Below are 13655 nucleotides of genomic sequence, written 5' to 3'. Positions count from 1 at the left end.
GTGTGCACGTATGTATCTCTCACATATACCCTAATGTGTGCACATATGTATCTCTCACATACCCTCTAAATTAATAGACTTTGCTTGGGATACTAGAATTTGGTGAGCTGCTTTCAAGGCTTCGTGCTGATCCTTTGAGGTTAGCCGAGAAGAACCAGGCCATGGTGTTCAAGCAGGATGGCTCCTGCCTGATGCACTGCCTTTATAGGCTCCCTCCCCTGGTAGCTGTGTGTGAGCAGCAGTGTACGAGGGCTTGCTATCTGTTTCCCTAGGAAAGCATGGAATTGCTAGGCTGTGTTCGACATAATAAGCCTATGTGTGAAATACACGCTTTAGATTAACACCGAGTCCGTTAGTAGAATTTAATCCATTCTATGCACACTGGTTAAAAGGTCATTTAGAACAGGATTCTCAACCTGTGGGTTGTGACCCCTTGGGAGTCGAACAACCCTTTCACACTTGCCTAAGACTATCAGAAAACACGGATATTTACATTACAATTCATAACAGTGGCAAAATTACAGTTGTGAAGTGGCTATGGAAATAATTAATGCTTGGGGGTCGCCACAACATAAGGAACACTGCTAGAGGGTCGCAGCACTAGGAAGGCTGAACACTGACTTAGAGAGACCGAGGAAATGGCTCCGTCAGTGAGGTTTTGCCACAGAAACATGGGGCCTCTGCACAGTCCTCGGTGAAATGCGGTACCCACGAAAACACTGGGCACGGTAGCAGTGCTGCCGTGATAGAAGTAGGAGGATGGCTGGGGCTAGCTGACAAGCCCCAGGTCCCAGTAGGAGACCCTGACTCAAACAAACAAACAACCGCCTCCCCCAAAATCCCAAAACACAAACAACAAAAAACCACAGTGCCACTCGATCCTTGCGCAGGTACACGCATGCACAAATCTGAGCAATATGCTCTCTTAGATGTCAGCCTCACTTGCTTTATGGACGGGGATGGAACCACAGCACCATGCTCTGCTCTGTGACCACCTTCATTTTCAAAATGTTCTCGATGCAGACGGTCCCCTGAGCTCCCCAGGGACCTCCCAGAGCACCCATCCCAAATTTTATTGTTTCCTCAACTCTTCTGGTTATTCTGATGTATCGTCAGAGAAAAATAGCCTTTTGCTTCCAGTCCTTAATCTAATACTAGTAAACATTTGGCTAATATTGTCAGATATTTTCTTGAAATGGTATAAAAAGAATGGATCATTTGAAAAATCTTCATAAAATATGGAAGCTGATATGTAAGCTCAGGGAAATAGTCTGTCCTAGGTACAAAGAAAATCAAAGAACTGAGTTGCATAATAACATTTGAGACAGATGCTTTGCTTGCCAATGGAGAACTGGGAGTGTGTTTCTGAGCACCGCCAAGCTTACCTAGCCAGGACTGGGACTTTAAAACAATGTGAAGGTCTGTGCATGTGCGCAGTGTCTTACTGCATCAGGTACAACTTAGCAGTTCATCAGAGCCGTCAGAGAATAGGTTCCCAAAAGCCTAAAAGTGAGGCTGTAAGAGTTTTACTTAACCATAGTGCTCAAAAAATAATGTGAGGTAGTTGTATATTGACCTATTACAAATTTCATATAGTCTTGAAAAGTAGTGTATATGTGTGTGAGTGTGAGTGTGAGTGTGTGTGAGTATGTGTGTGTGTGTATATATATATAGAGATAGTCTTTAGGTAGTTAAGATAATCAAGGCAAATATTTGAGTCGTTCTCACCAATGTGGGGAAACTGATTTACACAATTGTTTGTTTAGGCTCAAGTCAGTCCAACAGACTGAGGTTTCCTCCTGTGTTTGTCAGCCTTTGACAGCTGTCAGTTTGCAGGTCCGACTGCTTTATCTGGGCCTCACCAATGCCGCACTGGCATCTTCAGAAAATGGGCCGTGAGAGCTGCCGCTCCACTGTCCCAAATCAATTACTGCATTCTTAAACTGGCAGGGTGTTCATTTGCGGGCACAGAGACAGCTGTGGGGGAATCGATTGGAGGATAATGTCATGTGTAGCAGAGGAGAAAGGAGGGAGTGTTTTCTGCTTAATGGGTTGGTGTTAAGTGGGTGGGAATGGCTTCTAATTAGCCAACAATTGCTGTGTTTTCTACTTTCCCTCCTTCCCTCCTCCTGTCGGTCACCAGCTGCCAATCCGCCCCCATTTCTGTTTTTTCTTCCTTGAGTTCATTGCTCATTGCAGCGGAAGCCTTTGTTTAGAGAAGAGGGCTCCCAGGGTCTCAGCTGCCTGGGTGCAGCAGCTCGCAGCTCCTATGAGTAGCAACTGTCAGCTGATTCTATCTCCACTGAACCCACCTGAGAGACCAGAGGACTCAGTACCTGCATTAGCTGGACTGCGCACCCTCTTACTGCGGAGTGAGCCAACTCAGCACTTCCTGGGATGCAGTCCACCTTAACCTCATGTTGCCCCAGAACACGTGAGAAATCTGGCTCCTTTGTGGTTCAAAGCTTGAATTGACCTGAGGTGCTTCTTTTGACATACACTCCTAAGAGTCTGAATATTTTGCTTTGGCCAAAGGACAAGGAAAGAGCCTCTGTTTTATGCTTCCCTGTAGGGAACTCCCCGAGGGGAAATAGCATAGAGTGGAATGCAGTATTATTGTAGCAACAGGAAAAACAGGCAGGAAACTGGACAGCATTTTACAAAATGACTTTATAACATGAGGTATTAAAACTCATTCTTTACAAACATCCAGTGGTGTGATGGGAGCCTTATTTTGTAGGCACGTGACATATGACATTGTTTCTCTTTAGTGTGTGTGTCCGTGTGTGCATGCGTGTGTGTGTGTCACAGCACCCATGTGGAGATCAGAGGACAACTCGCAGGTGTTTTTTCCTTTCAACCATGGGTCCCAGGGATTGAACTCAGGAAGTCAAGCTCAGCTTAAGCCCCCAGCCCACTGAGCCATCTCTAATGCAGCATCTCTATGGGGTTTCCTGGGTTTCATTTTACAACCAACCAGATAAAACTTCCTGTACAAATCAGTAGTATTTGAAAAATAATTTCCTAGAGAAACCATGGAACCTCTTGCATCCAGAGCATGTCTAAAGGGAAGGAACGGCACGGCAAGGGGATCCTACTTGTGCCACGGGGGAGCATAGAGCACAGTGAAAGCCAGTGGCGTGCCAGGAAATGGGGTGTCCACACTTGGAAGTGTGGAGCAGCAAAGGGCTTCTATGTAGGCACAGTCAACACGGCCAGAGCAGCTTGTTAGGGAGATAAAGCTGGGTAGAAAAAAGTAGATCATTTTAGGTAAATCAGGACACGGCAAATAGTGACACAGGGCTGAGACGAGAAACGGCTGGGTGCAGTCAGAGTGTGAACCAGACAGATGCCTGAGGCCCTGCGGCAGGCACATGGCGTCCACTCAGTGGCCACCCCTCACACGTGAACCTGCGATCTCTTCCCACGGACCTCATCTCTAGGAACTGGGGAACGGTGAGGCAGAGACAGCACTGAGATGGAAAGAGCTGTCTGCACACATTTGACAGACAGAAGGAGTTTGGAGTCGGTGCATGGGCTTATGTGAAGTGACATGTAGTCGGGGGGGAAAACTACTACACAATCAGCTAAAACGCTGAAAGACTGAGGACATCTAAGACCAGTTCTCGCACATGAGAATCAAGCTTGCACTCAAAGCAGGCTCTGGGGTTCCACCACTGGAGGTCTGTATTCATTAGTTCCGAGGGCCCTGGAACACTCATCTACAACAACTCTATGCCAGTCTCACAGCTTTGGTACAAGTGACGCTTGAATTCCTCCTTGAGAAACTGCCTGGAGTTAAGGTAAGCTTTAGTTTTAACCATAGGTCGCCTTAAAGCACCTGTGTACAGTAGAAACTGCAACAGAGAGACTGATTAACCAAGGGGTACTTCCAGCTCCAGGGCCGTTTGTTTGTTTCGTTTCCCTTGTAAGACTCTCCTACCCAAAATGAAAAGACCGGAATGGGACCATAGGACAGAGGATGTCAGAGCGCTTCCCAGGCAGAACAAATCATGTTTGTCAATGTCTTGGCTCAGCTCCTTGTTCTACCCACAGCCCATCTTCACAGAACAGCTGAAAGCCAACCAGAGAGGTCTTCTCAGACAGAACTCAGTGGTTTTTTTCTTACGTTTGTAATGAAATCCAAAGCATTCACTGTGGTTTAAAACTATTAACCAGCTGCCCCCAAATCCTTCCCTTCTCCCCCTCTCTCCCCCTCCCTCCTCGTTTTCTATCTTTCTCCCTCCCTTCTCCTCTCCCCCTCTCTCCTGGCTCCTTCCTTTCCCCTCTGCCCTTCCCCTTCCCTTTAGCTTTCCCTCCTCCTCCACTTCCTCTCCTCCCCCTCCTCCCTACTCCTTCCCCTTCCTCCCCTCCCCTTCTGCGCCTGTTTCTGCTCCAGTCACATTGCTCATCTTGCTGTTCCGCGAGGGAGTCTGAATGTGCCTGGGGAAGACTTTTCCCAGAAGACCTTGCTGCTTCCTTTCCCAGGCCTGCTGTGAGGGCTTCCATCTGGACGGGTCCCACACCACTGGACGAGCTCTCTTCTTATGCTGCTCTATTTTCTTATCATCTTTATCTCCATTGCACCACCACTACTTTTAGGGACTGCCTGCCAGCATCCTAACCTGCTTCTTTGCTGACAGGTTTCCCAACTTTATAAACTCAGGTGGGAGGCTGAGATGTGTGCTCACTGTCTATGTTAAAAGGGGACTCTTTTTGCTGCTTTGCCTCACAGATGGTGGGATGCTTGTGAGCCAGGGTTCACCTATCATCTTTGCGCCTGCTGTTCGGAGCCAGAGGCAGTGATCCAAGGCCATCCAGAACCCAATCCAGCAAGGGATGGCACCAGGCATGGTCTGTACTGTAAAGCATTCTTAATATTTCCCATGGCAATAGATCAGCCCGCCAAAATATATACATTGTGTAGCAGCCCTGGTTGTGCTGGAACTCGTGATCAGGCCAGCCTCAAACTCACAGAGATCCACCTACCTCTGACTTCTGAGTGCTGGGACTAAAGATGTGTGCCACTATCGCCCGGCTAAGGCTTCTCTCACTGTTATCAAATCTTGGATTTGATACATATAAACCTGAAAGATTTGTTGTACCTGCATTTTGATTTGGGAGTCACCATCTTGGATCCCTGCTGCTCAGTTTGTACACATGTTTATGCAGACCTACGTTCCCCTAAGTATGATTATAATCCTATCTGATTGTTTAGTTACTTCTTCAATTTGATTTATTCATGAATGCAGGTTTTCCTTAACAGGTATCTTTAATTTCTGTAGATAGCTTTATTATTATTATTTTCATTGTTTTTTCTTTCTTCAAATAGGTTTGCAAAGGATTCAAAAGGTAATCTTGAAGAGATATGGTTTTATATTTTACTGAGAAGGCTACTCAATGGAAGCAAAAGTTAAAAAAATTCTGTGTTAGATATAGAAAGTGACAAAATTATGCATAATTATCTATGCAATTACACTTGCCCCGGCTTGAAGATTTTTAGTCAGGAAAGCTTAATAACATTTGCATGGCTAAATGAGACAGCAGGAACAATGGGAAGGGCCTCAGGGCATGGTCGTCTACTTAAGCATCCACTTGGATTTTCAGCGTAATTAGTCATATAATTGTGTGCCTAAACTTAGTGGATCCATGTAAGTAATTATCAATTATTAAAAAGTAGAGCTTGTAATGTTTTTCTCTCTGCTTCCTGCCAATCAAATTACTAAGGAACATACTATGTTCATGTTTCGTCACATACATCTTCAAGTCAAATTAACTGTGAGGCCCTAGGTGAAGGCGGATGAACAACAAATCTGTGAACTCACTCAGATCTCGGTAGCTAAATCAGCCACTTGGACATCTATGTTTTTAGGGAGTACTCTTGCTATCCAATCATAACATTGAAGGATTTGACCATAGTCAATATTACCACAGTACTTCTGAGAGTTCAGGAAGTAAGTCTATTCAAGTATGTTCATAGTGACGTCAAGCTGCATTTCAGAAGCATTGGCGCAGCTCAGACGGCCTGGGCTAAAAGGTAGAGACAGACATTGCATTTCTTCTCCAGATCCTGGCCCAGTGTTTCCCATATGGTCTATATTGTGCTATATATGGGCTACCATCATCCAGGAGAAGTTACAAGTATGTCCATGGGTTGCTATTCTAGTCAGAGCTGATTCTAAGTCACTGTAAGCAATTTCTAGAGGAGAAATTGCCACAAGAAATGTGCAGTTTTCTGATAATTATGTCAAAGTATCCAAATTACACAGCTTTCACTCGTATCTGAGAGTTAAAACAGTCTTCCCCTGGAAAGTGCATGCCAACCGATCAGTGCTGAAAACATATACACAAATAACTCATACACACTGGGCAAGTTGGACTTATGAGTTTAGGAATAATGTGCACACGCGCACATGCGTGCACACACACTCACATGTGTACACACCCCACACGCACACATACACGCACACACACATGTCACAACATTTACTGAAAAAAGAGGGCACAAATTTGAAAGAGCAAAGGGGAATGTGGGAGGGTTTGGAGGGAGGAAAGGGAAGGAGAAAATGATGTCATTATATTATAATGTAAAAAATAAAAGAAATAAAAAAACCATGCCCCAGGAGGTAGAATAATGTAATTATATTATAATTTAAAAATAAAAATATTGTAAAACCTTTAAAAAATAAGTTAAAAAACACAAGGGTTGTAGAATAAGAAAATTTCTAGAAAAGTAAATTCTGGAACCGGTTATAATTTTAAAGAGGAATTCCCAATTGGGGAAGGTTTAGGAAGAATTAAAATTCATGTCGCCATTGCTCATACTTCAAGTTCCAACAGTGTGTCACCTCTTTCTTTAGAAAAAAATTTAAATGAGACAATAACAGAATTGTCCTAACAGAAATTTGCCAAAGATGGGTGACAAGTACCTAGGAGAGAGCGCCTCGTGTCCCCCAGCTCTGGCCGTGGTAGAAGGAGTTAGCTACATTCATAGTGTGTCGGACTCATGGCCACAGTCAAGGGTTACAGCTGGATGGAGGAGACAGGCGCTTTTCAGGCAGTGAAACAAATATGATCCGGGGAGAGCGAGTTCGCCCAGCCCTACAAATGCAAACCCATGGCTGACTCAGTTCTGGCATTAACCTTGGTTTTGCATGGTTTAAATAATCCAAAGACTGTTCATGGGATTCTCAAATTATCAATAAAAACAAAATGTCAACAGCAGAGTAGGAGAGCCCAGTTCCATTTTTCTTAGGAGAGGTGTGCTCACTGTGCTTTGAAAAGTTAAGCCCCGATGCTCCACCAACCTGCAGGCATTGTGAGCAGAATCTAAAGAAGGGTTATTTTCTGTTGGAGCAATCAAGAATTCTCTTTCATTGAACCAAGGCAGCAGATAGAGAAGGAGATTCTCAGAGTGGGGGAAGAAACAAAGCAAGAAGCAAATCTCTCAACCTGAGGGAACTGGAGTCATATTATCAGTTTCCAATGAAACGAGTTTTAGCTTTGAAAAAATACTTTATTCTGTAGGAAGTAACTTGTCACTGTGCTGTACAAAATAGACGAAGGGTGGTGATGTGTATTTTAAGGAAGAGATTGAAAATCCACGCACAAATTCTTCCTTTTTCTTTTAGAATTGGTTGCAGCCAAGTACTATTTCTCTTTTCAGACATTTTGCTGTTATGCTCATTTAGGAAAAGTTGCAGAAGGCACCGGATGCTTTCCCTGATGTCTGTGAGGATCTGATTCACATGATCACTTTAAGTAAGGCTGACAGTGAGGTGCACATTGGTTTTCTTCTTCTGATGTGAGTATGGAACACATAAAGAATGTATTATAATGCTTTTATCCCATTTGTCTCATCCAACTTGTTTGCTGTGGCTAAAAATGGGAGTTTAATGCAGTATTTAAAGGGTTTCTACCTTTTAAAAAAATCACAGGCAGACCCGGAGAATATAAATGCCAATTGTCCTACAGAGAGACAGCTGCCCCAAGCCTGTCACCAGCACCCTTACTGCTTTGGTCCTGGAAGACATTGAAAAGGGTCCTGGGGCTTCTGGAGTCAGAGTAGGCTAAGCAATATGGAAACCTATATGGGGATGGAGACCGAGATCCTATATGTCTTCTCCTAAAAGCCATAGCTTATCAAACAAAGATCCCAGGACTGAATGTAAGGTGCCTCTTTATGAGCTCTGGTACGGCAAGTTCATAAGATTATCCAACAAGTCCTGTCACTTGTACTTTCTCACCAGAACTAGGTAGAGGCCCCATTGCTGAAGGTACCACATCTCTTGATTAGAGGACAGAGCGACCAAGCTGGAACCGAACAGGAAGTTTCCCCACTGATGACGACAAGACAGAGTGACCAAGCTGGAACCGAATAGGAAGTTTCCCCACTGATGACGACAGGAAAGAGCGACCAAGCTGGAACTGAAGAGGAAGCTTCCCCACTGATGACTAGTTTTCATGGTGTTTGTTGCAAGGCACTATGCAGGCTGCTTGGGGAGAAATGGCATCAACTGTTTCACCCAGGTGTGAATCCTAAAAACCACAGTATCATCCAGCCAGACAAGGTGTGCCTACTGAAGCAATAATGGCATTGCTCTTTGAGTAGATATGAGGCTTGACCCTACTACGGAATCCTTGCCTGATAATGTAAATTCAGTAAAAAAAAAAATCAAATAAGCAAACAAATAAAAAACAAAACTCATGGTTGATGAAGTCTTTAACTCTACTGGGGAACTTCTGTTTATTACTCTTCTTTAGTTTATTGTAACATCACACTGCTTTCTGAGTATGTATGTTTATGCCCATATACAAGGGCTAACTCAGCCTTAATCAGAGATGCTTCTCTTTGTAATGAGTGATGGTGAATACAGAGAAGCCTGGCTGCTCAAGATGCTGAGAATAAGAGACCGTTGAATGCTTAGCCTTAAACAAGACATTTATACCACTGCCACAATGGTTTAGGGAACATAGCAGAAGAGGGGGTAGAAAAAAATGTAGAAACAGGAAAACAGGAAGAGGGGCTGTGAAATGCTGGCTTCTGGCATGGCAATCATGATCCCACAGTAGCTTTGCCTGAGTGCACTGGGCCCATCAACAGGTACACGGATTCAATAGGGCTTGGGAAGGTCCTACCTCCTGCTCCTGAACTACTGGTTACTGATGGACGCTGTGGCAGAGGAAAGACATCATTTGCAGTTAGTTAGCCATTGATAAGTCCACTGGGCTCCAGTGTTAGTCCCAAACCCACCATCACAAAGAAGGCCCTAGTTAATCTCAGTGGGTCACAAAACAAAAAGACACTAAAGGGGAGAGGGACTTGTAGGCAAGAGAGGCACAAAGGGGCTAGGTAGGAATTCAGAGAGGGTGGGGTAATGATAATCAGGATATACCATGTACATGTACGAAACTGTTAAAAAAGCAAATTCAATAAACGTTTTTGTATTTCTTAAAGCTTGCTTGCTAGCCTATGGATAATTTCATTATTGTCTCTTCATATTTATGGTTATTAAGCTATAGGAAAGGTATCCAGTCACAGTAGAGTACGAGGGCTTGGTTATGAAGATGAACTTTTCATTTCTTTAAAAGGGTGAGGTAAGCTCATTACTGAGAAATGCAAGCAAAGTCTACAGTAGCAACGGCTTGGTACTAAACAATGCATGCCACGTGAAGCCAACGTAGAGGCAAAACTGTGAGACCAAGTCATGGCATTTCTTGAAGAATATTGCAGGAGCCATAAAATCAAGATGATGATTTTCCCATCCCTGTAAGCCTTCACATAGCATCTCACTGAGAACTGTGTCCTCGCATTCCCACCAGCTGGTGTGTTCATCTGGTTTCTTTCTCTGCTGTAATTTGCCTTAGGCCTCAATGAGAAAGTGGATAGAGATCCTGCCACTGAAACAGTTCTCCCCAGTGATGGAGCTCATGACATTGCCACTTAAATGGGCAGAACCGCATGCCTGGATTAACACCGCTGTTAATATGAATGGGGAAAGCATTTCTCTCTATGTTGCTGTGTTTGTGGTTACAATGTGAATTACATTTTTCTATAAAAACATACATTTCCTTGATTGGGAAGATGTCTTGGGTTTGGGGAGCAAACAATACTCTGGAGAATTCAGGAGAAGGTCATAGGCCCCTGAGCCTTCCAGAACCAAACAATTGGAGTTGCTTCAGCATCGAGTTGTTTTGGTGAGGTGTAATAAACTTGATTTTCCCCCTCAACTTTTAAATTTGGGAGACTCATGTCGGGAGGGGAGGGCAGGCTGTATGAGTCATTCCCACCATCTCCCGCTATTATAAGAGTTTGAAGGTGCCTGTTCTTGCATGTTCCCTCCGAGAGGAACAAAGATGACCGTGGGTTGCTGGTGAATCACCGTTCCATTTCATCTGGGGACCTCAGTGTTCTCACTGCACAGTTCCCTTAGGGGCATGCTCTCTGCTTACAAGAATATTGGCAGTTCTTTGAGCTAACGATTTGTTTGGAGGGTGGAAGTCTCCGAGGTGCCAATAACACACGCACAGCTTTAATAATATAGATTTTTGATCTTTGATCTGTTTTTTTTCTCTGAATACAGGGGACCCTCAATAACAAGATTAAAGATGCCTCATCCCACAAGGAAGGTGGGAGTTGAAAACTTAAAAGCTCATATTTCCAAATAATATTTTTGTACTTTTCCATTTTGTCAACATCGTGTTTGGTGAGCACCATCCTTCACTCATGTGATAATTGGATAGTAATCCAAATAGTGTGGTATCATACGCTTCCCAAGGACACATCGCGCACAAGCTTAAAACATGGTTAGTGCAAACTAGCTTGTGGTCGGGCTTACATACTCATCTTGGATTCTGTTTGATTTAAGCATTTACTTGGCAACTTGTAGATGTCAAATATCATATCTTCCTTCTTAGAAAATACCAAGAATGTGTGTTTGAGAGACCCACGCTCTCAACTGAGCAGCTAAGGCAATTAAAAAGATGGTCGTGGTAGAAAACTAAACGAAACGACTTGCAGAGAAATAAATGATAGCAGAGAAATAAAGGACAGTCACTGAGATCAGAGAAGAGAGAATTTTCAGGCATCCTGACTAAGGACCTGGCTGAACTGAGGTGGAAGGAAGGAGGTCATCAGGACAGCCATGTGGGCAGGGCTGGGTGGAGTGTGTGTAGGGGAGCAGTCGGGAAAGAACCCAATCAGGAAGGTCAAAAAGCCTTTATCCAGAACCCAGAGAAGAGCCAGGGAGGAGTTTTGAGCAGAGTGAAAACGGGGTGTCTTATGTCAGATTTTAGTGCACTTTGACCTACGAATGCACATGTGCACATGTGCAAACAGTCACACGTGTTAAATAGTTTCCTGTGGGTTTTATTCCCAGGAACAAAAGATACAGCGTGAACTGTGTCAGCAGACTGAGAACTCAGGACTTACACTTGTCTACATTTTACTTCTGCAGGGAAGATGCTCATCCCTGCAGAGCTGAGTCACTTGAGATGAAGCAGTGCTGGTTGTGATTTCTCCAGCACTCCATGCCTGTGCAGACCATGAGCATTAGTGTCTGAAGCACAGAGGAAAGTGGATGGTTGCTCCCAAGCCCTTCAGAAGAAAATTTAGCTCTCGAGAAACCAAAGAGCCACAAATGTAAGTGGTACTGATGAGCAAAAGCGGTAGAGTTTTCAGAAGCTGCACACTAGGCACTGAGAGACACACCTGGAACCCATCAGAATGTGGCTTTTCCAGCCTCTCTCCCCACAAGAGAGTTTTTCTCACAGTATCATAGGATGATAAGAGTTTATTCAAGACAAGCTGAGACACTGAATTGCTGGCTGACCCTTTTCAGTGTATGACAGCTGACATGGGTCATTTCCTGGTATTCTGGGCAGAAACCATGAAAATCTAAGATGTAGGAAATTCCAAGATGTGGAATGAGCTCTCAAGGATCTAACATTGAGTTTTAAAAAAAAGTTTGGTATTCAGGGTGGGCAAGATGGCTCAGTGGGTAAATGTGCTTCCCACCAAGCTTGGTGACCTGAAGTCACCTAGAGTTGAATGAAGTTAAAACACGAAGCTGACCCTTATACTAACCTGGCTGTTTATAATAAAATAATATAATTATTTATAAGAAAAAGTAGTTTAAGGGGCATTGCTATAAAATATTTTCCAAACTCAAAACAATAAAAGTAACATTAACCATTATCCGTGAAGCATATCATCTAAGCAGCGTGTCTGCGCTTGCTCTCATCTGTGCGCCATCCGACCGGATAGTACTAGAAAGCACAAGCTGATTTCACACGCCTTACTACTTGTAAATTGTTCCTTACAACCCGTCGGTACAGAGTGTGGCCTCGAAGATTACTGGGAAGTTCCTGCTCAGGAGTGGAGAATGATTGGCAGACACATCATTCCCGCTGTTTTGTGCTTCTCTTAAACACTGCCCATAAGATACAGCAGGAGAGCTCACCCAGTTTCCAACATAGTAACCAAAGAACAAGAACAAAATTACCAAGCAAATTCAAGTCAGTAACGTGCGAATAAACATATCCAACACAAATACCTTGGCTACTAAGAATGATGCAAAATCTAAAAGCCAAAGCCTTACCCAGAACGGGGTCGTATTTGACTTGTGTTCTGCTTTCCTTCCAGGACAGCAGGCAGTTGAGGCTGTCCATATCTGCAGACTCTATGTAACCCGTCATGGTCAGCATCAGCTGGTGGGCTCTGGCTATCCCATAGTGAACTTTGGTTTCATCCATCAGCGCTGTTTTCATGAGCTCCACAGTGGTGCTGAAAGCTTGCTGGAAGTATTCTGAAGCCTTGCTGTACTGCCCCTAGTGAGAAAGAGAGAAGGCTGTTTTATTTCTTACCTCGCCCATTTCACAGACTTGCTCACCTCACCTCGGCACACCCGTTTCTTTCATCAGAAAAGGCTGTCTTCCGTAAGCAGAGCTCACATGATGGTCAGAACCTTGAGATTAATTTGGTTAAAAGCTGCATCTATGGCTGAAGTGCATAGCAGCAGGGGAAGGAAGTAGACACAGTTTCAACAGTTGTACTAATTGTACCATTGTGTTTATCCAGTGAAATATATTTAATTGTCTTTTGTTTTCATTTGTAGCAGGAAGGCCCTTGGCACCAAGCTAGTGGCCACCACTGACAGACACATCTCTCTGCCAACTCTGGTCACTGCTTCTCTTTTCTTAGATGCACCTGCTGCTGTTTAGCTAAGGACACGGGAGAGTCCAAATTTAAAACATGTCATTGTAATATGGCTAGAACAAAGCAGAGGTGAGAGGGGTTGAGCAAGACACATGACTTCAACCTCTCATCTCTACATGCTTCTGCAGACACACGCTTGTGTACCCACACAGCTGTGCCTTCTACATTTGAGCACTCAGACACACACAGACAAAATAGAGATATTTAAAACATCATTGAATACTCCTTTCAAAATAAACTTTCACAGGAGAGGAATTTTTTTACAATAAAATTTTTAGCCATATTCCCACACTTTGTCAAAAGAAGTGGGAATTCAAAGCACCATGGATACATCTCCATGCCACACACCTGCACAGATGGGGTGAGTACACCTGCACAGATGGGGTGAGCACACCTGCACAGATGGGGTGAGTACACCAGCACAGATGGGGTGAGTACA

General features: G+C 44.0%; 1 protein-coding gene across 1 annotated transcript in view; it reads right to left on the bottom strand.

Moving 5' to 3' along the window:
- Positions 1-13655, bottom strand: part of Ttc29 (tetratricopeptide repeat domain 29) — a 225708-nt gene that overhangs the window by 68071 nt on the left and 143982 nt on the right. Inside the window, exon 11 of the mRNA XM_005345375.3 lies at positions 12600-12828. Within this exon, the coding sequence (XP_005345432.1) occupies positions 12600-12828 (229 nt within the window). The remainder of the gene's footprint in view (positions 1-12599; positions 12829-13655) is intronic.

Source organism: Microtus ochrogaster, chromosome 4, assembly GCF_000317375.1.
Source record: "Microtus ochrogaster isolate Prairie Vole_2 chromosome 4, MicOch1.0, whole genome shotgun sequence".
Taxonomy (NCBI): Eukaryota; Metazoa; Chordata; class Mammalia; order Rodentia; family Cricetidae; genus Microtus; species Microtus ochrogaster.
The sequence above is the reverse complement of the archived record's forward strand: the minus strand, read 5'-3'. Positions and strand labels throughout refer to the sequence as shown.